We start from the raw sequence: 22314 nt of genomic DNA, 5'->3' as shown, positions 1-22314 counted from the left end.
AAGAGGAGCTCGGAGAGATTGCAGTGCACACACCATAGTCAGTTAGCCTGGGAATGTTTTACTCTGATAATGAGATTATGTTTTGAATCAATACTCTAAAAATTACGTTATGACTTATGACACAGTTTTATAAATATGATTTTAGTAATGTTTTTAAAGAAATTTTTAGTCGTGATTTTTGGGTCGTTACAAGTTGGTATCAAAGCCTTTGTTTGAGGGATTCGGACATACCCTCGGGCGTGTCTGAACTCAAACTAAGGGATTGGTATAAAGGTTTTCAAAAGAAAAAGACAGTTTTGAAAAAAAAAAGAGTTTGAGAAAAGAAAAGAGTTTTAGAAAAAGCAAAAAGAATATTTAGAAAGTAAATAACTTGAAAAGAGAAAAAGGGTGTGGTGCATGCAATCAACCGAGCTCAAGTAAGTACCCCCAAATTACCCATACAAGTTTATGTTATCAATTTCAGTTTCAGATCAGTTCAGTTTCAATTTCAGTAGAACAGCATGCTAGTATAGGACTAAGGATCTAGAAGGATGCCGTATGTGCCTGCTTTATATGTTTCAGCTTGATAAGAATTTCATGCTAGTATCGAGTAGATAGTAGTAGGATAGCCTGTGTAGGTTATGCCTAATAGTATGAGCTTAGCATTGTATGCTAGTACAGTTTCTTGTTATGAGAAGAGTTTTTCCTGAGTATGTTTCCTTTATCCGAATGTTGCTTGCTTTGTGCTTTGTGGGACTCTGAGTGATGGGAGTTAGCCATTAGGTGAATACGTCACATCACATGTGATCAGGGTTGAATAATCTTAGAGTGCTGGATTTTGCCCTACTGCGCAGCTCTCGTTTGAGTCTAACCGTTGTAGGGACGAGACTTTTACTCGAAGGATTATCCGAGCCTCATTGCATGTGATGGTATTCAAGTGGTGGCTAATTGACATTACGAGGAGGCCTTCAGCAGCTGAGGATTGGTTTGGGTGGAATCAAAGGTTCCCTAGGGCAAGCCTAGGATGAGAGTAGCAGAGATCAGTAGTAGAGAAAAAGGGACTTGGTGGAGTTGAGGTAACTCTTGAGGAAGTACGGATAGATGTGGAAGGTAGTATGGGCCCGTACTACTGAAAGCAGAGGATCCGTACTCGATTCAAGAGGGGCCAAGGCAAAACCAGGGAACTAGTAGAGTGTGTGAGAGATCCCTCGGCAGTAGTGTGTAAATTGATCAGGAATTGTTATATTTTCAACATGGTGACGTTGCGCGAGATATCAGTTGGCAGTTCAGGTGCCGGGGAGGAATCTGGCTCAGGCTCTAGAGCCGGGCAGCTTGAGGATCAGATGAGGGATTTCATTTCCGCAGAGATCATGCGCAACATCATTGATCAGACTCTAGTGATTTTCGGTTCGGTTAGAGAGGCCATTGTGGAGCTCATGGACAGTCATCTTGAGGCCTTTAAGGCCGGGATAGTTTCAGGACAGATTGGGGCTCGTCTAGACCCTGATTCTTATGGAGTTCAGGGATCCATCGGGAAAGGAGATCCCATTTCTAGTTTTTGCCATCAGGGGACAGGAGTGAGTGGGGCACCCTGTCTCCAAGAGAGACCTTTGCATGATTGGATAGTTGAAGAGGTTATGCGAGCCATTCGCGAGGATCTGCCCGACATGGTTGTGAGGATCACTAATAGGTTGATTGCGAAGCTCCAGGATCAGACAGCTGTTGTTCAGTCGACGGGCGGTGTCGACAAGGGAACGCAGGAACGAGAGGCGGGCAGGGAATCAGAAAGGAAGAGGAAAACGGATGAGACTCAGGAAGCCGCAGGTTCGGGCAAGAGGCCCAAGGGGTCGGATTTGAGGACGAGGAACTATCAGAGCCGCAGTCGATGCGTGAAGTGTGGTAGGACGCACATGGGTACATGCAGGTGTAGAAGTGGTGGTGATGCTGGATGTTTCAAGTGCGGCCAGATTGGCCATTTTAGTAGAGATTGTACTGTTACCATCGCCCATGGACTTGATCCGATATGTTTCCATTGCAGTCAGAGGGGCCACAAGAAGGACCATTGTCCGAGTTTGTATACAGCAGGGCAGATGCCAGCTCCTGCCCTTGGGACTTCAAGTACCGCCAGTGGTTGCCGAGGCCGGGCAAGGGCACCAACGGCTCGGAGCCGAGTTTTCCAGTTGATTTCAGCAAGGATTCGAGCAGCGCTGAGTGATGGAGGTATGTATCTTTTACCTCCCTGTCAATTATTATTCATGTTATTATTTGTTATGTTGTTGCATTGATATCAATAAGTATATGTGTTGGGGGTATTATATTACCTACTTGTGACGGAGTGTTATGCCATCTGCATACCATGGGATTAGAATGGTGAATTGGAGGTTGTTCCCTCTAGATCAGGTTACTTCAGATGCGGTGATTGTAACATGTATGTGTAAGATTCAGTAGTGCCTTACTACTTGTGGAAGGCGTTAGTCGGGTAATGATCAGTTATATTCTCAATAGTGATAATCCAGAGTTTTTAGTGGAGTAGCTAGCGGTCAGTAAGGAAGTGGGTTGGGGATGTGCACCCCAAACGCAGGTTCTCGGGATGTAGTCCCTAAAGCAAATACAGTTAAGGATGGAAGGGTGCTCAGTTAAAAAGCAAGAAGGGTGCAGATCTGATAAGAGTTAGTTGGAGCGCTGGCAAGGGTAAACGTTGGCGGACAACATATCGCCCTTTTAATGGAAGGAAGGTTGGGAATCCTTTCGACCAGTGAGTAGTAAGGAATTAGCCAAATCCAAGTGGGGGAGAAACCTCCGAGTATACAAGGATAAGAGCCACGTAGACCCAGAATGAGTGCGCGGCCTCTGAGAAGAAAAGATAGTAGCACAGTGATTAATGGATTGAGAAGTTCAGAATTGGGAGTTCGAGGACCTTCCCAACAGTTAGTTCATGTAATCGAGAGGGTTAGAAGCTGGTTGGGAATCTGGGATTGGAGGACCACCTGTAGGGCTCAAGTGAGTCGGAATGAGGATCCTGAGAACGGTTAGCAAGAGATGCTTTCGTATTAGTAGCCAGTGACAGAGTCAGCATGCAGGATTGTGTAGATTCAGGAGTTGGGAGTTTGGAAACTTCCCAACAATAGCTTCTTGTATCCGGATTAGTAGACGGTTGGTTTGGGAACCAAGCCGAAGAATTCCTCGACGAAGCGCTAAGTATATCAAGGATATAAGATGTCAAGGTTGATGCAGTATTCAAAGACTGAGGGCTGGTTTTGAGAAATCAGGATGAGGAATCCCTAGAAGGACTAGGGATAGTCAGAATGTCATCAGATAGTAGTAGTAGTAGTGTTGTAAGTCTGCGGGGGTAGCCGTAGCATTCACTAGCAGTTAGATAGTAGTAGTAGTGTTGTAAGTCTGCGGGGGTAGCCGTAGCAATCACTAGCAGTCAGAAAGTAGTAGAGTGTTGTAAGTCTGCGGGGGTAGCCGTAGCATTCACTAGCAGTCAGATAGTAGTAGTGGTGTTGTAAGTCTACGGGGGTAGCCGTAGCATTCACTAGCAGTCAGATAGTAGTAGTGGTGTTGTAAGTCTACGGGGGTAGCCGTAGCATTCACTAGCAGTCAGATAGTAGTAGTAGTGTTGTAAGCCTACGGGGGTAGCCGTAGCATTCACTAGCAGTCAGATAGTAGTGGAGTGTTGTAAGCCTATGGGGGTAGCCATAGCATTCATTAGCAGCCAGATAGTATTAGAGAGTTGTAAGTCCGCGGGTGTAGCCGTGGCCTTTATCAGATTGGTAGGCAGCATGAGCGCGTTGTTGGACGCGGGAAAGCAGTAGTTCCCACCCGTTTGGGTGCAGCAGTGAGGATATGGGAATCCACGGGTTAGATTTCGGATTTCCCAAATGGTTCAGTTATGGCTAAGTCAGCAATTTGGCTATAGATCGTCACATCAGTTATGAGATCAGAGTAGCAGTGGACCGTTGGGGTTCAGGCATGTTAAGGGCTACCGTCAGTCTGGGAGCCATCATGTTGTTAGTCGTGGAATTGATGATGTCAGGATGTGACGTATGGGCCCGATCGGTTGGATCGGAAGGTTGTTAGAGCCACAATGACATGATAACTAGCGGAAACTAGTTCCAGAGAAAGATTTCGTTCAGAAGTCGTGGGAGCGACTAAGTGAGGAGTCCTTTGACTCCACAGTTGAGTCAGTTCAGTGTTTCAGGTAGTTCAGTGTTTCAGTCAGTTCAGTATTTCAGGCAGTTCAGTGTTTGGATAGTTTTAGAGTTTTGGACAGTATTAGTATTTGTGTTGGAATGCAAGTGCTGACAGTATAGTTGGTTGATTTGAAAATGGCAAGTCCCTCTCAGCAGGATTAGTTGAGCCTTCTGCCAAGTATAAGTGATCTGTAAGGATAGCTAGGCAGGTAGCTTTTCTTTCAGGATGGAAGGCTCGAGTTAGTAGGAATTGAGTAGTCAAATGAGGGATAAGTAGGCTGGTTCCAGCAACATCGATTCAGTATGGATGGCAGAATGGATAGAACAGTTATAGATAGTCGAAGTATCTTCAGGAGTCGCTGGGAGCGACTAGGAGATTGCGATGGAGTGTAGTGACCGGTGGGAGTCCGGTAACTCAGATATCGGCAGATTAGTTAGACCAGGGTAGTCTCAGTGCATCCGGTAGGCGGATGAGGGGCAACAAAATTTTCAGTCGGAGGAAGTAACGTTGAGGAAATTATGGAAAAGAGAAGGATTTAGTATGTACTAGCAGTAGTGACCAGCATTGTGAGTGGCTAGAGTGATGGACAAAAGGGTGTTAGTTTTCCCAGACAGAGAGCTGGAGGCAGTTCGCAGGACAGTTGGCCATAGCAAACTTCAAGGGCGAAGTTTAGTTTAAGTGGGGGAGAGTTGTAACACCCGAAATCAGAAAGGTCAAGAAAGGAAAGGAAAAACCCTAAGTTAAAGAGGGTTGACTCGTCGAGTCCAGGGAGGAACTCGGCAAGTCGGAGCGGGATCTGGGTGTAAAGCAAGTGACCGACTCGGCGAGTCGGAAAGTGGACTCGGCGAGTCAGGTCTGGGTTGGGAAACCCTAATTTCGGGACTTGGTACCCTATTTAAGCATCTTAATCTCTTCCCTAGGGCTCATTTGCGGCCCTATAGTCCAGAACCAGAAACCCTAAGCCTCCATTGTTGCTCAATCAAGCTTTCTTGCCAATTTGGGTGATTTGAAGGAAGAAAGAGGAAGGCACACATTGGGGATTCAAGAATTGGCAGTAGATCCAGAGTTTGTGAGGTCTTCCAGAGCTTTTGAAGGTAATGAGTCGCTACCTTCCCTCTTTTGCATATAGATCAACCTTTATCATGGGATTTGGGGCTTTTAGGACAAGTTTATAAACCATTTCGAGTTAGAAGCCCAGATCTGAAGTTGCTACTTCAGATCTATGTGTATCTTGGCCTAGAGAATCATAAAGCATCTGTCTATGGGTTGATTGTTGAGCCCCTTTGTCTCAAACCCTAGTTTATAGTGATTTGATCCTAGATCTCGTTAGCTACACGTAAAGTTTGCCACTTTACGTAAGGAATAGGCTTTAGAAGAGTGGATCTACAGTTTGGAGTCCATGCATGACTCAAAAGTCCTCTGCATGTATGTAGATCTGAATGGACTCGGCGAGTCCTTCGAGTGGACTCGGCGAGTAGCATGAAGATGAGGATGAACTCGACGAGTGGGATGAACAACTCGTCGAGTCGGATGAAGTTAAGCATGAACTCGGCGAGTTGGAAGAACAACTCGACGAGTTGGTTGAAGATTGCCTTGGACTCGGCGAGTCTATTAGTGGAATCGACGAGTCTAAGGCCACAATGTCGACCCGTTTAGCTAGCAGTAGTTTCCGGATTTTGATCTGATGCAGTAGTTAGTATGTTTGATGCCTTCGTGGCTCAGACAGGATTTATGTGTTATGTGTTCCGGGCTACGGCCCGATGCAGTATGCAGTATATGTGTGTTCATGCTAGTTGATATGTTTATGTTATGTGATGTTCAGTTAGTTCCGGACTTCGATCCGATGCAGGGGGCAAGGCCCCAGTTAGTCTGGACTTCGGTCCGATGCAGGGGACAAGGTCCCAGTCAGTTAGTCCAGACTTCGGTCCAATGCAGGGGACAAGGTCCCAGTCAGTTTCCGGACTTCGGTCCGATGCAGGGGGCAAGGCTCCAGATAGTCCGGACTTCGGTCCGATGCAGGGGACATGGTCCCAGTCAGTTTCCGGACTTCGGTCCGATGCAGGGGGCAAGGCCCCAGTTAGTCCGAACCTCGGTCCGATGCAGTGGGCAAGGCCCAGTATGTGCTTTACATGTTATTGCATGGTATGTGGTAGTTTGGGGGAGCTCACTAAGCTTCGTGCTTACGGTTTTCAGTTTTGGTTTCAGGTACTCAGTTTTCAAAAGAGGAGCTCGGAGAGATTGCAGTGCACACACCATAGTCAGTTAGCATGGGAATGTTTTACTCTGATAATGAGATTATGTTTTGAATTAATACTCTAAAAATTATGTTATGACTTATGACACAGTTTTATAAATATGATTTTAGTAATATTTTTAAAGAAATTTTTAGTCGTGATTTTTGGGTCGTTACATCTGTTTTCTAAGGATTAGTAATAACGAATGTGAATCTAATCACCTCAATCGGTAACCAATGATGAATTAATCCGAAATATTCACTATAAAATCGTCTATGGGATCAAATGAGTCAAACCTAAACAGAAGTCCTCTTAATTATTGAATTTAGTGGTAATAACTTGTTTTAGCTGCTAGTTAGTTAAATTGCGTGTTAGTTAGTTTATTTAAGTTTTCTAGTCTTGCAAAACTAGAGAAAACCTTTCCTTTATTACTTGTTTTTAGATAATATTAGTTATTTGTTTTAATTTTTTGTTCCATGAGTTCGATACGCTACTTATTTAGCTACACCATAATTGGTAGGTCCACTGTCTTTTTGTGTTAATTTTATAATTAAAAGTAGGTTTAAAACTAGCTGAGTTCACACACATCAAGTTTTTGGCGCCATTGTCGGGGAACGGTTCAAAAATTAACATTAATTTCTAATTTTATCGATCCTTTGTGTGTAATTTATCTTACGCAAAGTTACTTCTTAATTAATTTAGTAATTAGGATAAGTTTTAATAATTTTCTGTTTTTAGAAGTTAGTAAGTATTTTTTTTTCTATTTTTCTGTTTCTGCTTGAACTCGCTGAGTGCAATCGAAGCTACTCGGCGAGTCCGTCACTGTTTCACAGTTCCGTTTTATTTATTTATTTATTTTTGTTCTTTTTACGCTTTTTTCTTGTTTTGTTTGTAGGCATTATATGACCCGATGATCTAACACACCCCTGGTTCCTCCATACGAAGACCCAGAATCCGCTCTAAGGAAAAACAAGGGCAAGAACATTGGAGAAACCGCAACATTGAAGAATTCACCGTTGAAGAATCTAAAAGCTGTCTTTAGTAAGAAAAAGGACAAGAAAGTAGGTGAGGCCAGCAGTCAACAAAGCGAAGGCAGTAAATTAGAAAGTTTTGAAGACAATACAAAAGAAGCCGAGATTGAGTACGATTACGAATCTGAAATCGAGGAAGAGGGCGACTTTGAAGGCGGACCAGCTAACCCCATGGCTAACATCGATGAAGTTACCATGGGAGAATGGAAGAAGAGGATACATGACGATGCCGGCCCAGGACTAGTGCAACCCGTGATTCCCGCGACAGCCACGTTCGAGCTAAAAGGCCACATAATTGCTCAACTTAAGGAGATTCCCTTCTATGGGAAAGATCACGAAGATGCTTACAAGCACTTAGACGAGGTCAATGATTTAGCCGATTACTTCAATGTTCCAAATGTGCCTCGTGAAACCATTTTGCTTCGTATGCTTCCCGTCACGTTCAACGGTGCTGCAAAAGATTGGCTCAAGTCACTCCCTCCCGGATCCATCACTACATGGGCTAAGATGAAAGAAGAATTTATTGATCAATTTTTCCCTCCCTCAAAGATAGCCAAATTAAAGAAAGCTATTGCTAACTTTGAACAACAAGTTGGAGAATCCTTATACGAGGCATGGGAGAGATACAAAGGCTTGCTAAGAAACTGCCCGCATCATGATCTAAATAGTCAACAAGAAGTCTCCATTTTCAATGATGGAGTGAATGTAACCACAAGGCAGCTTCTTGATTCGCAAGGACCTCTCACAAAGAAGCCACCCCCCAGAAATCAAGGAGTTAATTGAAGAATTCCCTAAGCACTCTAGAGAATATCATAACCCAAGGAATGAGCTAAATCGGGGGGGGGTGGTGAACACTGTTAACGATAATATGGAGGCAGTGATGGCTAAACTAGAGAGTTTACATCAAAGAATGAATAAGATGGACCAATCCATCCACGCTATCCGGGTAGGATGTGAGAATTGTAGAGGGCCTCACCTCACTAAAGATTGTGATTTGGACGAGAATGGGAACCGGAAGGTGCAAGTATGCTATTTAAGTGGTGATAGATATGATGATAATCGGCAGAAACCCAAGAAGGAATGGCTCCCGTATGATGAGTACAAAAAGGAAAAGGAGGAGAAATACAAGCAAAAAGATAGGGGTTTCTATCAAAAGGAGGAACCGGTTATGGAAAAGAAAGTTGATTTGGAAGAAATTTTCACGAGGTTTGTAGCTGCATCCGAGAAGAGGCATAATGATACCGACATTGAATTGAAGGAGCAATGAATAATGCTTAAAGACCATCAAGCTAAGATGAAATATAAACAGAATTTTCTTAGGAATCAACAAGCCTCTATTCATAACATTGAGAAACAGCTAGGTCAGCTTGCATAACAAATCAATCAAAGAACACCCAATGAACTTCCTTGCAATATCGAACAAAATCCAAGAATGGCACATCTAAATGTAATAACCACTGATTCTGACAAAATTTTCACTCCTATGACCTCTATCCAGAAGAAAATCAATAAGGTGCAAACAGAAGAGGCAACTGACTGGAAATCGAGTAAACCCGACTCGACTCGTCGAGTCGGCAACATGGACTCGACGATTCCGAGGCCTGATGAGAAAAATTGCTCTCTTTTGAAACCTTACATGCCCCCTTTGCCATTCCCGATCCAGCCATACCTGATTACCAGATTTAATGCTATAGAAGATTTGCGGAGCATATAAAGACCCTCCAAGTAAATATTCCATTCGTAGAAATAATACTTCAAACACCCAAGTATGCAACTTTGCTTAAGATCCTCTTTTCTACTAGACAAAATATGGAAGAAGTTGCTGAAGTATTGCTGAATGAACTACCAGAAAAGAGGGGTGATCCGGGAAGCATAACCGTGCCTTGCCAATTTGGGAACATCATGACTACACGAGCATTGACCGATTCGGGGGCAAGTATTAACATTATGCCATATTCTTTTTTCCAAAAGTTGAACCTCCCGATTCCGAAACCTGTTCACATGAAGATCCACTTGGCCGACAAGAGAATAATACATCCAATGGGAGTGTGTGAAGACCTTCTTATTAAGGTGGATAAGCTAGTATTTCCGGTTGGCTTCATACTATTGGATATGGAGGAGGATCTTAAAGTACCAATCATCCTTGGACGAACATTTTTGAATACCATTTATGCTTTGTTAGATATGAGTGAATCTACGCTAACATTAAGAGTAGGTGATGAATCGGTAATTTTTAAAGCTGAGCAAAAAGATACGCAAGAAGGGTCGAGAGAAGAAAAGGTTTCGTCACTAGATTTGGATGATGAATTGTTAGAAAAGGAGCTTGCATATTTGCAAGAAAGCAATCCTAATCAATTCTTGTTATCTTTGGAGGATACTTCTGATACTAAGGGAGATTTAGATGAGATAGAAAGGCTGATCAAGGAAGTTGATTATCAAGAAAGCATAAGAAGTATTCAAAATTCACCGACTTGCCGAGTCATACCTGCTGACTCGACGAGTACATTCGAAAAATTTAATTCTGGTGCAATTTTTACTCTGCAACCCATTAGTACCCTTACTAAATCAGATGTGCAACTTTTACCTTATCACTTTGAGAACCTTCTTGAGGAAAATGAGGATATTGAAGATGTTATCAATATTGGGAATGCACATTTGGCACTTCTTGAAGCAATCATGGGAGGTGATGAGGTTGTCCAAGAGAAGAATGAGGGAAGTTTAGAAGATGAAAACCACCATTATCCAATTGAATCACAAATGCTAGATCGAGACGAAGTGTTGACCAAAAGAAAAAGGACCAAGCCTTAGGCCATTGTCTCTACTAAATTTGACGCGTTGACTTTCACAACATCGGATTCTGTAATAAACAAAAAGGCAAGCAAGGAAAGAATGGAGAGGAACAAGCATGGTAAAGGGGTGAAGCGTAAAGCTGAAGAAAGTGCTGCGAAAAAGAGGATGGAAAACTTGAGAAAGGCTTATAAAAGGAAAATCCATCTCTACAAGACGAAATACAAAGTACAAAGATTAAAGAAGAAGATCCTCATGGAGGAAGAAGCAGCAACGTGAGCAAGATGGAGTCCAGCTAACGACTCCTCAAAAAGAAGCGCTTAGCGGGAGGCAACCCGACAAAAGAGTTTGCTTTTCTTTTCTTTTTCCGTTTTAGTTTTCGTTTTTTTAGGTTTTATTTAGGATTTTCCTATTTCAATCTTCATTTTTATCCATAAATGATTGCTTGAGGGCAAGCAATTCTCAAGTGTAGGGTTGGTGGCATTTAATTTTAAAATTTACACTCAAAACTTTTAACAAAATGAAAAAACTCGTCGAGTCCCTCAACTTACTCGGCGAGTCCATTTGTTAAGTCTCGATTATACGCGGAATCGCGTTACTACTCGGCGAGTAGGTTTATCTACTCGGCGAGTCCACTTATTTACTCGAAAAAAAACTTTTATTTTTACATTCTGTAAAAGAGGTTTTACCCTAATTGTAAAACACTTTCACCAATTCATCCAACCGCCATCCTTGCACGAAGAGCAAGTTCCTCTCAAGTTTCCATCTTGATTTCTTCTAGTTTCTTTCCATTTAGACTCAAAGGTAATCTTTTTCACCCTTAATCTTGTAAAAGCTACAATCTTTGGTAGATTTACAACTTTAATTTTTGCAAAATCCCAATTTTGACTAAACTTGGATTTTAGGGTTTTGAGTTCTTGTTAAATTAGGACGTTTAGACAAAATTACTTGAATATTTATGCTCCTGGGACATACCGAAGCAAACCCCTAGAGTAATTTATAAGTTTGGTTGGTTAATTCCCTCCAGTAGATCTGGACTCGCGATGTTCTTCCTACTCGCCGAGTCTGTTCGTGGACTCAGCGAGTCCATGCTGTTGATGGCCAGAATCTGACAATTTTTATTTTCCTGTGCTTTGTTTGTGGTTTACTTGGTTGTGTTGTGCAGAAAACATGTCCAGGAGGGGACAAACTTCAAGAGGAGGCAGCCATGGGGACATTCATTGGCTTAATTTTCCTCAAATAACTTCAAAGTCTTCACTTGCACGTGCAAAAAAACAAGCTGGAGGCATTGAAGCACAAAGAGATTTATGTTCCTAATGAATTAGATTGGGCATGGATAGGACAAGCTGGGTTGGAGGAAGAGCTGAACCGTTATTTGGTCAAATCTGTTGAGGTTAATGGGGTAACAATAATTTGTGACGGGTGCATTCAATTATTCAAGCTTCAAGAACTCGTGTATCAAGAGCTGTGTTGGGAGTTCTTTGCCACCATCTCCTTCTGGGGTGGCAATGACTACTATAGTCCAAATGTTATTTCATTCTGTCTTGGAGGAGACTTGCATCAGTATAACATTGCAGAGCTGGCATGGAGGCTTGGTATTTATGATCAACATGTGATAATGTCTTAGACTTTTGAATCATTCTTGGAACAGTGCCATAAAGACTTGCCTGAAGAGGTGGTTGCATCTACTTTGTGGACCACAAATGCAAAACGGGTTTACATTCCTTCATCCGCCCAAGAGGGGAGCATCCGTTCCCCGATTCATCGTTTGATACATCGTTTGATCGCAAGTTCTATTAACATGCGAATGGATGACGATAAAGTCCCTACTCTTGACATTTTCTACATGTGGAGTATTATCACTCCTAATGTCTTTTGCAATTTTCCATATTGTATGGCAAAATATTTAGCAAAAGGGGCAGTCAAGGAGCGGGTTACTTCAAAGATTAACGGGGGCATGTTTGTTACGAGGCTTGCAAGGACTTATGGTATTTTGGACCAACAAGGGGCACAAGTGTTAACAATGATTCGTAGTCCTCCCTTTAGCACAACATTATTCAGGAGAGCTAGAATTATTGAGGATTTTGGTGGGGGGCATATTTCTATCCCCAATGATGATGAACCATTAGTGTCGGAGAAACCGGGAAGACGGGTGAGACAAAGGAGAGAGCGAGTCCGGGAAGACCTACTGGTTATTCCGGTGGATGAAGAGTTACCCATGGATTGGTATAACATTGAGTTGAGAAGGTACCAAGACGACCTTGGGAGAGGCGTCAATTATATTAACGAGTCATTTGTTTATTTATTTGAACGAATGAATTTCGTACCAAGGCCGGGACCCGGATTCCCATATGTGTCAAGTTGGGATGAAAGAATGCAAGCAAGGAGAAACCAAGCTGGAGGGAGTGGGCTGCAAGGAGATGAAGAGGAAGATGAAGATTGAAGTTTGATTTTGTGTTTAATTTGGATGTTTAAAAACAATTTGTTTTGTTTGTTCTTGTTTTGGTTGTTTGGAACTCTAACCTTTAGGACGTTAAGTAGGAATTTGTTTTTATCACTTGTGGTTGTTCTTATTTTCAGATTGAGGCTAGGATGCATGCGAGAGTTTCAAGTGTGAAGGCGAGAGTAAGGGTCGGGTCTAGAAGAAAATGAGCTATTTTTGAGTTTAAGGTTGAGTCCGTTGTCAAGAGAGGGTTTAACAGTGTTGCTTATTAAAGAAAAATGAAGGAAAGACACTAAATTATTATACCCAACCACAGCAGTAGATTCAAACATAGAAGACATATTTATCACTTAGCGATGTACTCGCCGAGTGCATATTTTGGTCTCGGCGAGTCCGCTTGCGAAACCATAACTTTTCTGCTAAAAGTCCTTTTGTTCGTCGAGCAGCCGTATTTACTCGGCGAGTCACTTGATATTTCACTATCAACATTTGGATTTTGACCATCTTTGATATGGGTTTACTCATATTCTTTCAAAGCTATTTCCCAAAGATTTTTCAAGACTATTTTCCTGCATATTTGGAGCTGTACCACACAAGATTTGACACCCAAAACATGGATGAGTTGTTCCCATGTTTAAAGTCAATTGAAGATGGAGCTTTCAAAGAAGAAAATAAACCTCGCAACTACTATCCCATTGGAGTTTGTTCCAATTCTCTCTTTACTTTTAAGTTTTCATGCACAACATGCAATGGGGACATTGCATAAATTAAGTGTGGGGTAGGGGTTGGTTACATTAGTTAAAATTTTAGTTAAATTTTGAAAATTTTGCATTAAAATTGCTAGGGTTAAATTAGGAAATATTGGTAAAAGCAATTAGGAATCATGCTAGTATTGTGTTTGATGATTCTTTGAAGACCCAAATGTTTAGTTGAGCCTATACACGTTCTAGTGCATTTGTGGTCCCCTTTATTCTAGTGAAATCATGGGACCAAAACACAACCTCGCTTAGTTTGAGGGATGCAAAATGTTTAGCATCGTGTACTTTAAATGTTTCCAGGAAAATTATTATTTTTAACCAATAAGGGTTGAAGTTGAGCGCCCCTGCTTAAGCATGTAGGTATTGAGTAAAAAAAGTGAGTACATGAAAAAAAAGAGAGGGAATTACAATAAAAAGTTGTTAGAATTTTTGGAGCTATCAAGATTAAAGTATGAAGATCAAAGATCAAAATCTCAAAAGTTCAAAAGTTGAAGATACCGAAAAATCAAAAGACGGTGAATTCAAGGAAATTAAAGTCAAATTATCAAGAGTGAAGAATTCCAAAAAGTTGTATGAGGGTATCAAGAATTGTAATTTTCTACTTTATGTATGCTTGGGTTGCTCAACCAAAAATACCTTGAGGTTAGGAGGTTTTCTGCTGATGGATTCGGAGGGATGCATAAAATGAGCATTATTCGAAAGAAGTGGGCGAGTGTTTATGAGGATTGTTAGTATTTAGAATTGAGGGGGTCCTTAGGAAAAATTTTAGACACAAATGCATGCGTTGAGGTCTTGGCATAATGGCTGAGTTTGATTAGAATTATCTTATATAATATTAGTGTGCTAAAATTCAGTTTTGCTTGGGGTCAAGCAAAAGTCAAGTGTGGGGTATTTTGATATGTGCATATTTAGCTATGGATTTAGTATAGATTCTTATCATTATTCGGCTAATTATTTACATTTTATGGACAAAAGATACTTAATGGTATTGGAATTATATTTGCAGTCCAAAAGATATGCTTGGAAGCTAAAGGAAGCAGGATAAGCAATTGGAAGTTCGGGGAGTGAAACAAGGAAGAAAAATGCCAAAAACAAGAAGGACTCGGTGAGTAGGGATAGCTACTCGACGAGTCGTGTCGAAGGTTCGCGAAGCTCTAAAAGTCCTTGCTGTACACGGATTTTTAATGAGGGACTCGACGAGTCGGTCACTAACTCGACGAGTCACCTTTGTTTCCAGAATAATATAAATATGGACTTGGAGATCGAGATGGGACTTCTCTGGAACCCTAGGAGGCAAAATTACGATTGAAGGTGCTGTTAGGTCGTGAGAAGCAGAGGAATCAACCCTACTTTCAATCTTGAAGAGAATTAAGGCAACTTTAGTTTATTCTTACTTTCTTAGTGATCTTTTGATTTGAATCATGTTTAAACTCTTTAATTTCATTTTTGAGTTTAAGTTCACTGCAATTATGAACTAAACCCTTATTCTTCTGTTTAGGGTAGATGATTTTGTGAACATGGATTGATTTTACGGTTATGATTAATTTTAATCGGTGATTATGTTTAAAGACCTTATATGTTAATAATAACTATTCTTCTGTTAATAAATCAGTAATTAAGTTGTATGAACATCTCTTAGTTATTAATTTCATATGATTTACGTGATCACATAGTTGTATGTCTAGGAATAACGAACGTGAAACTAGAATTAACTAGAAGATAGGTAAGTTAATGTGTGAGCTTGTATGACGAACCATCAGCAAGAAGTTAATTGAATGACCAACTTAATTAACCACTACAAGTCTTACTTAACCCGAATCAATATCTAGGAAATTCATTAATTTAGACAACTGACCATTGCTTGAATTAATTTGTTTTCTAAGGATTAGTAATAACGAATGTGAATCTAATCACCTCAATCGGTAACCAATGATGAATTAATCCAAAATATGCAGTATAAAATAGTCTATGGGATCAAATGAGTCAAACCTAAACATTAGTCCTCTTAATTATTGAATTTAGTGGTAATAACTTGTTTTAGCTGCTAGTTAGTTAAATTGCGTGTTAGTTAGTTTATTTAAGTTTTCTAGTCTTGCAAAACTAGAGAAAACCTTTCCTTTTATTACTTGTTTTTAGATAATATTAGTTATTTGTTTTAATTTTCCGTTCCATGAGTTCGATACCCTACTTATTTAGCTACACCACAATTGGTAGGTCCATTGCCTTTGTGTGTTAATTTTATAATTAAAAGTAGGTTTAAAACTAGTTGAGTTCACACACATCAATTACCCCCAACAATATTGAATGAGGGTTAGTGTCTTAGAAAACCTTATTTTAAAATTTAAATACTATTAATCTAAAACAAACACGTTCCATAACAGAACCTGACTTTAGTTAGGTCTTCGTTTCCATTTCGATGAACAAGGTTACATTTAGTTTGTTTATACAAAATTGTCTGTGTTTATCCAGGTCTTCAACCTCCACCACCACAACATAAGCAAGACACCACTAAAAACAACATAGCACATTAACCCTAACACAAACACATCACTATGTAAAGAACACAAACACAACCATACCTAATCAAAAGAAACACATCGACACTTAAATATCACTTCTTCATTAGATAGTGAACTTTCTCCACCATGAAACCAAACATCATCACCATCATTCTCACCACAAACACAGTCAAAGATTGTAACTTTTTCTTTGTACCTCTAAACGATGTTGCATAACGAGCGAATCCACCATCGTAATGACCATATCACAACTCATTTCCTCCTTCGGTTAATCGACTTCGATCTTCTGCTCAACAATCTATACCCCGTAATTGCAAAAGATAGTGTGCAAGTTTCCAAAGTTGAGCCTATCACGAGAATTTATCGATATGGAATCAGGTGATTGTGGTGGTGAGGTATCCATCTCATGATTATCATGAAAACGAAAGTTGTCTGCTTGTCAGATTTGGTTTGGCCGAAAATGGGAATAAACAATTAGGGTTTGCTTGAAAATACCATTTCTTTTAAGAACGTAGGGTCCATAGTAACCCTTAGGGCCCAAGCAAAGACTCGGACTCAACTTAATGACATGTACATCGAGTTTACTTAGAGTTGACTTAATATGTTACGTGGATTGGGTACTGTTGTGGGAAACGTTTTAAAGCAGGTAAACGAACCTATTTAACCAGTCAAATAACATTTCGTACTTCTTAAAAGAAAGAAAAACAATTTAAACCAAAAGATGTAACATGGGCATTAATATTAATAACATTTACCTAAAATATAAGTCTACAATACCATTTTGCCCGTAACTTTGGCAGCATTGCTGTGTTGTGTGTTTCTTTCTAAGCCCACGTGTATTCCCCCCTTATTAATCCTTTTGCTTTTTCTATGATTTTTCTTCTCTCAGGAAGTACCAATCCAATTGGTTTTCATCACTAAACCCACCACCCAACGCCGCCGACCGCCGTCCAACATTCATCGCTACGTCGAACCATTTTACCCGATTCTCTGGTTCGAAACTCTTTCTTTCATCTGAGTATCTCTCAATTTCACACGCCATCGTCATCGCCGGTAAAACAAATTTCCACGTTACTTCACGTAACTTCTTTCATTCATTTCTTTTATATCTACTTCTAAAATTCTCCTTAAGACTTTGGTATGTTATTCATCTGATAACACACAATCCATTACATTGTTTCTTAAATCCCGGATCAATTCTTGATTCTGAATTCAAATTAGTTATAATCTGAATTGGGTTTATTGATTTTCTTCTATTTATCCATCTGATTTCCTTCTTGTATATGACCTGAGTGTGCATTTCATGGGAGGCGTTGAGGCTAATCAACCACCATCAAAACGCATAAAAGTGAAACGATCGTCGTCGTCGTCGCCTAGTGATATTATTGAATCTTCCGATCTTGACTCTCCAATGGCTGAATCCCTAGCCGATGATACAATCGGCTACAAGGGAGTTAGGAAAGTCGAATTCGTTAGATTGGTTGCCGAGTCATTACATTCTCTTGGGTATAAAAAAACTGGTGAATATCTCGAGAAAGAATCAGGCATTACTCTTTCTTCATCTGAAGTTACTGAATTCACCCAACAGATTCTCGATGGTAATTGGGATGAAAGCTTAAATTCATTGAGAAAAATATCCGGCCTGGACGAATCTGTTGTCAAATCATCGTCGTTTGTTATCTTAGAGCAGAAGTTTCTTCAACTTTTGAATGAGCACAAGGTAGAAAACGCTCTAAGAGCATTAAGAAATGAAATATCGCCTCTTTCGATAAACGTGAATCGTATTTGTGAGCTTTCTTCCTTCTTGTTGTTTTCAAATCAAAGAACGATCAAACCGAAGCCCAGATCAGAGGTTCTCCGTGATTTACAGAAGTTATTTCCCCCAAATGTTATGATCCCAGAACTCCGACTGCTACATTTACTAGAACAAGCCGTAGACCTGCAACGTGACTCTTGTTCGTTTCACAATTCTTTAAACGGGGATACATCATTATTCATCGATCATAACTGTGGAAAAGGTCAGATTCCCTTACACACATCACAGATTCTATGCCATCATCGCGATGAAGTCTGGTTCTTGGAGTTTTCTCACAACGGTAAATTCTTGGCTTCATCTTCCAAAGATAGATCCGCAGTCATATGGGATGTTGATCTTGATGGCAAACTCAAAATTAAATACGAATTATTGGGCCACAAGCAATCAGTCTCGTGTGTTTCATGGAGTCCCTGTGACAATCAGCTCCTCACATGTGGCGTGGAGGAGGTGGTGATGCGGTGGGACGTGTTTTCCGGCAAAGTACTATATGTTTATGACAAAAATGACCTCGGGATGATCTCATGTGGGTGGTCTCCGGATGGCCAAAGGGTATTCACGGGAATTAACGATAAAAGTATCACAATGTGGGATTTAAACGGGAATGAGTTGGAATCTTGGAAGGGGCAAAAAACCCTTAGGATTTCTGATTTACAAATAACGGGCGATGGGAAGTTTATAATTTCAATTTGTCGGGAAACTATGATACTTATATTCAATAGAGAATCAGGAGACGAACGATTAATAAAAGAAGATCATAACATAGTTTCCTTCTCTTTATCAAAGGACAACAAGTTCTTACTGGTGAGTCTGGTGAATCAAGAAATACATCTATGGAGTATCCAAGGAAGTATAAGGATTTTGGGCAAGTATAAAGGTCATAAATGTTCAAGATTTGTGGTTAGGGCTTGTTTTGGTGGACTTGGGGAAGGATTTGTGGCTAGTGGGAGTGAAGATTCTCGGGTGTTTATATGGCATAGAGATACGGGTGATGTCATAGAGAGGCTTGAAGGTCATTCTGGAGCTGTGAACTGTACTAGTTGGAACCCGGTGAACCCACATATGTTGGCATCGGCTAGTGACGATCGAACCATACGTATATGGGGTCTGAACCATGTAGACGTGAACATGTTAAATGCACATGCATTGATAGAAGTCGACGAATCGTATGTCTCGGATTGAAATATGAGATTTGAAATTTAATATCTGATCAAACAGATTGGGGTTTTTAGTTGAGCGCAAAAAAGATTGAATGATATCATGTGTGTATACACCTGAGAAATGGTGTTGATGTACAGTTTATTTTCTTGGTGTTTAGTGTTTGATCTGTTTATGCTAGTACTACTCTGAATATGTTCTGTTTGCTATTCGAGTTTTTTGTGCCCTTGTGTTTTTTAGACTGATGTCAATGTAATTGTAAATGCCTATCACATTTTGATTATCAAAAATAGTTTGTGAAACTTACAAGGTCGGTAGCAAATCCATAAATGGGACTATAGGTATCATGAGAGGACAAGAATATTAACCAGGACAAGGGTATTGATTGACAAGATCACATTCACAAGTGTAAGGTCCCATAATCTTAAGTTAGTTCGACAAATGTACCAACTAATATTTAAATGTTAGGTATACATTTCAACTTATAAGGTTATGGGGTGGCCTAAGATGGACCTGTGAACACCTCCTCACACACACATACACACCGTTACCTAATAATTCAATTATTTTTATCGGTTGAAATTGTATTGTTCTTTTTGAAAAAATAATTATAAATAATTAATGATAGGCTGACTTTTGTTAAAGGGTAAGTGAGATGTCTATTTATCAACACCTTTTCATTATATTTAATGGGTAAGTGAGAGGTAACAATTTCCTAGGTGAAATGTAGATTTAATGGGTAAGTGAGAGGTAACAATTTCCTAGATGAAATGTAATTGAGGGGGGAATACATTGAAGTATGTGGCACATGAATGGAAAAACCCTATGGCGTAAAGGATCTTTTTACATTTCATACCTTTTCAGAAGACAGACTTTTTTTTTTTTTTTTTTAACCAGATTGACATGAAAATCTTATGCACTAAACAAAAAATAACAAATTAACTATTTCAATAACCCATTGCAAATAATAATATAGATGTAGAAGATAAATATTTGCTAAGATTGATGTTGATGTTGTGTGAAGAGAAGCGTTTATGTTTTTCTATAGTTTAGTTGTAACTCATGGTACATTGATTAATATATATATTAAAGAAATGAATCTTAGGAATAGTAAATTTAGAAGTTTTTGGCAACTTTGATTTTTATTCTTTAGCCATTTTGACACTTTTGGTCCTTGCAATCAATATGTTAACACTTTTTAGGAACCTTTTAATATTTATAGTTTGTCCACAAAAATTTAAGGGTTTGACAACTTTGATCCATTTTCTAAAAAGTTGTTAATTCCTACCTCTTTAATTCTTTAGCCATTTTGACACTTCTAGTCCTTGCAGTCAAAACTTTTATATTTTTTCATAAAAACATGAAATGAATATTAGGAATAGTAAATTTGGAAATTTTTTGGCAACTTTGCTCCTCATTCTTTAGCCATTTTGACACTTTTGGTCCTTACAATCAATATTTTAACACTTTTTAGGAACTTTTTAATATTTAAAGTTTGGCCACAAAACTTTAACGGTTTGACAACTTTGATCCATTTTCTGAAAAGTTGTTAATTCCTACCTCTTTAATTCTTTAGCCATTTTGACACTTCCGGTCATTGCAGTTAAAACTTTTATATTTTTTCATAAAAAACATGAAAAAAAAAACGGTCTGTGGCAAAGCCTAGACTTTTCATCCTTCCACTTTTTACGTCAGTCATATTTATCGATTCGAAAACAACATTGAAAGTTTCTGACCCCCGTGCAGCGGGGGTAACCTTTCTAGTTTAACATTATATTATTATTTTAAATATTAATAGATGATGAAATTTTAATTTTAATTTTATATTGTATTGTATTTTTTAAAAATATAAGTAAATAAAAAAAATTGTAACTTCTTTTTAAATCTATTTGTTTTTTCAAACAAAAAATTTAAATATAATAAAATGTTACAAATCTAATCGATAAGCGGATTAGATACTAATCCAATTATTCCAAATACAATTTTATGTGAACTCTTTAGTCATAACAATCCTAATCATAAGATATTAAGATTAGAAAATATTGACAAATTTGATATGTATCGTTTTCTTTTTAATGTGGTATTTTATTAAAAATTTAATTTAATTTTATATTGTATTCTATTAAAATATATAAGTACATAATGAAATTCTCATGATATTATGTGTCCTTATTTGGTCTTTTATAACTTTAACTATATTTAAACCCATAAAAAACACAGTTGATGAAGAAAAACGTTATTAATAATTTCAAATCGCAATGATTAATAAAATATTTGGAAAAAAGATATTAATTTATAAATATGGAAGTGTTGTTAGTAAGTTAAATTTTTTTTTTTTAAATAAATATGTAAACCATTATGAAAATACAATTTACATTATGTAAGCTCATCTATTTGATAAAATAATGAGTTTATATGTTGAAATATACATTTAAATATAGTGAAAAAAAAAATTAAAAGTGTACAGTGAGAAAAGCAAAATAACATTAAAGCTTTTAAAAAAAATATAATATTAGTCATAGATTTGTCGTTAGTTATTTTTATAAGATAATTCAAAATAGCATTGTACTTAAAAAGTACATTGCTATATTTGACAGTAATGGTTCTTGTTAGGATTGAGGTAATGATGCATAAATTTGATGTATTTGTGATAAAACATGTTGCAACGAGTTGGATTGAAAGAACAATAAAGAAAAATTAAAATTGAAAAAATAAAGAAAAACCAATTGAACACCATGATAATTGATAAATAATCAACAAATGGTTGAGAAAATCACAAATGTGTTATCAACCACCTACACATAAAGTGATACATTTGCTTTCACACGGTCTTCTATAGTGGGTTCCTTTTTTACAACAACTATTCAAACTATTATTTGAAAAGATGAGGGAGTATCTTGTTCAAGCTGCATACCTTTGTGACCTTGAGTGTGAATGTCAAATTCAACAGGAACAGGTTATCTTGACTAAAATATGTCATTTTGGTGGGGTTGGTGCTCACATGATGTACCCTTAGATAATGATGACGTTGGGGTGAGCATTTGACCTATAGACCGGATCGGACTGAATCGTTTTTTTGGATCCCTGGCCAGTTTTCTGTTCTAGGATTTGAGCAAAACCAGTCCGGTCCAGCTGGTTCTGGTTAAAAACGAATTTTGGAACGGCTTATTTAAAAAAAAATTATATTATGTAAAATTCTTTAAACAAACATATCTCATTCGTCTTAAGTCGGATTGACATGCGGTTCATATAATTTAGAGTTTATAGATGATTTTAGACTATAATTTTATTGTTTTTGGTGTTATATTCCGTTAGTTACAATCTTTCAAATATGATATATTCAACTTTTCAGCAAGAAATTTAATCTTTTATATTCTATGAAATTCTTTAAACAA

At 38.7% G+C, this 22314-nt stretch overlaps 1 protein-coding gene, 1 non-coding gene and 1 pseudogene across 2 annotated transcripts; 2 read left to right on the top strand and 1 right to left on the bottom strand.

The window, feature by feature from the left end:
• Positions 1–7996: 7996 nt before the first annotated feature.
• On the bottom strand, positions 7997–8103 carry LOC145080646 (small nucleolar RNA R71). Its single transcript, XR_013695240.1, has one exon. It is a non-coding gene; the product is annotated as a small nucleolar RNA R71 (small nucleolar RNA).
• Positions 8104–9250: 1147 nt separating this feature from the next.
• On the top strand, positions 9251–10249 carry LOC145052249 (uncharacterized). The gene has a single exon (XM_079000036.1). It carries the CDS (start codon positions 9251–9253, stop codon positions 10247–10249), a length of 999 nt encoding a protein of 332 aa, XP_078856162.1.
• Positions 10250–16763: 6514 nt separating this feature from the next.
• Positions 16764–19228, top strand: LOC145064528 (WD repeat-containing protein 26 homolog pseudogene; annotated as a pseudogene).
• The last annotated feature ends 3086 nt before the right edge of the window (positions 19229–22314 follow it).

Source organism: Lactuca serriola, chromosome 1, assembly GCF_051521515.1.
Source record: "Lactuca serriola cultivar US96UC23 chromosome 1, Lser_US96UC23_V15, whole genome shotgun sequence".
Classification (NCBI taxonomy): Eukaryota; Viridiplantae; Streptophyta; class Magnoliopsida; order Asterales; family Asteraceae; genus Lactuca; species Lactuca serriola.
Note: the sequence above shows the minus strand (reverse complement) of the source record. Positions and strands in the feature narration are given on the sequence as shown.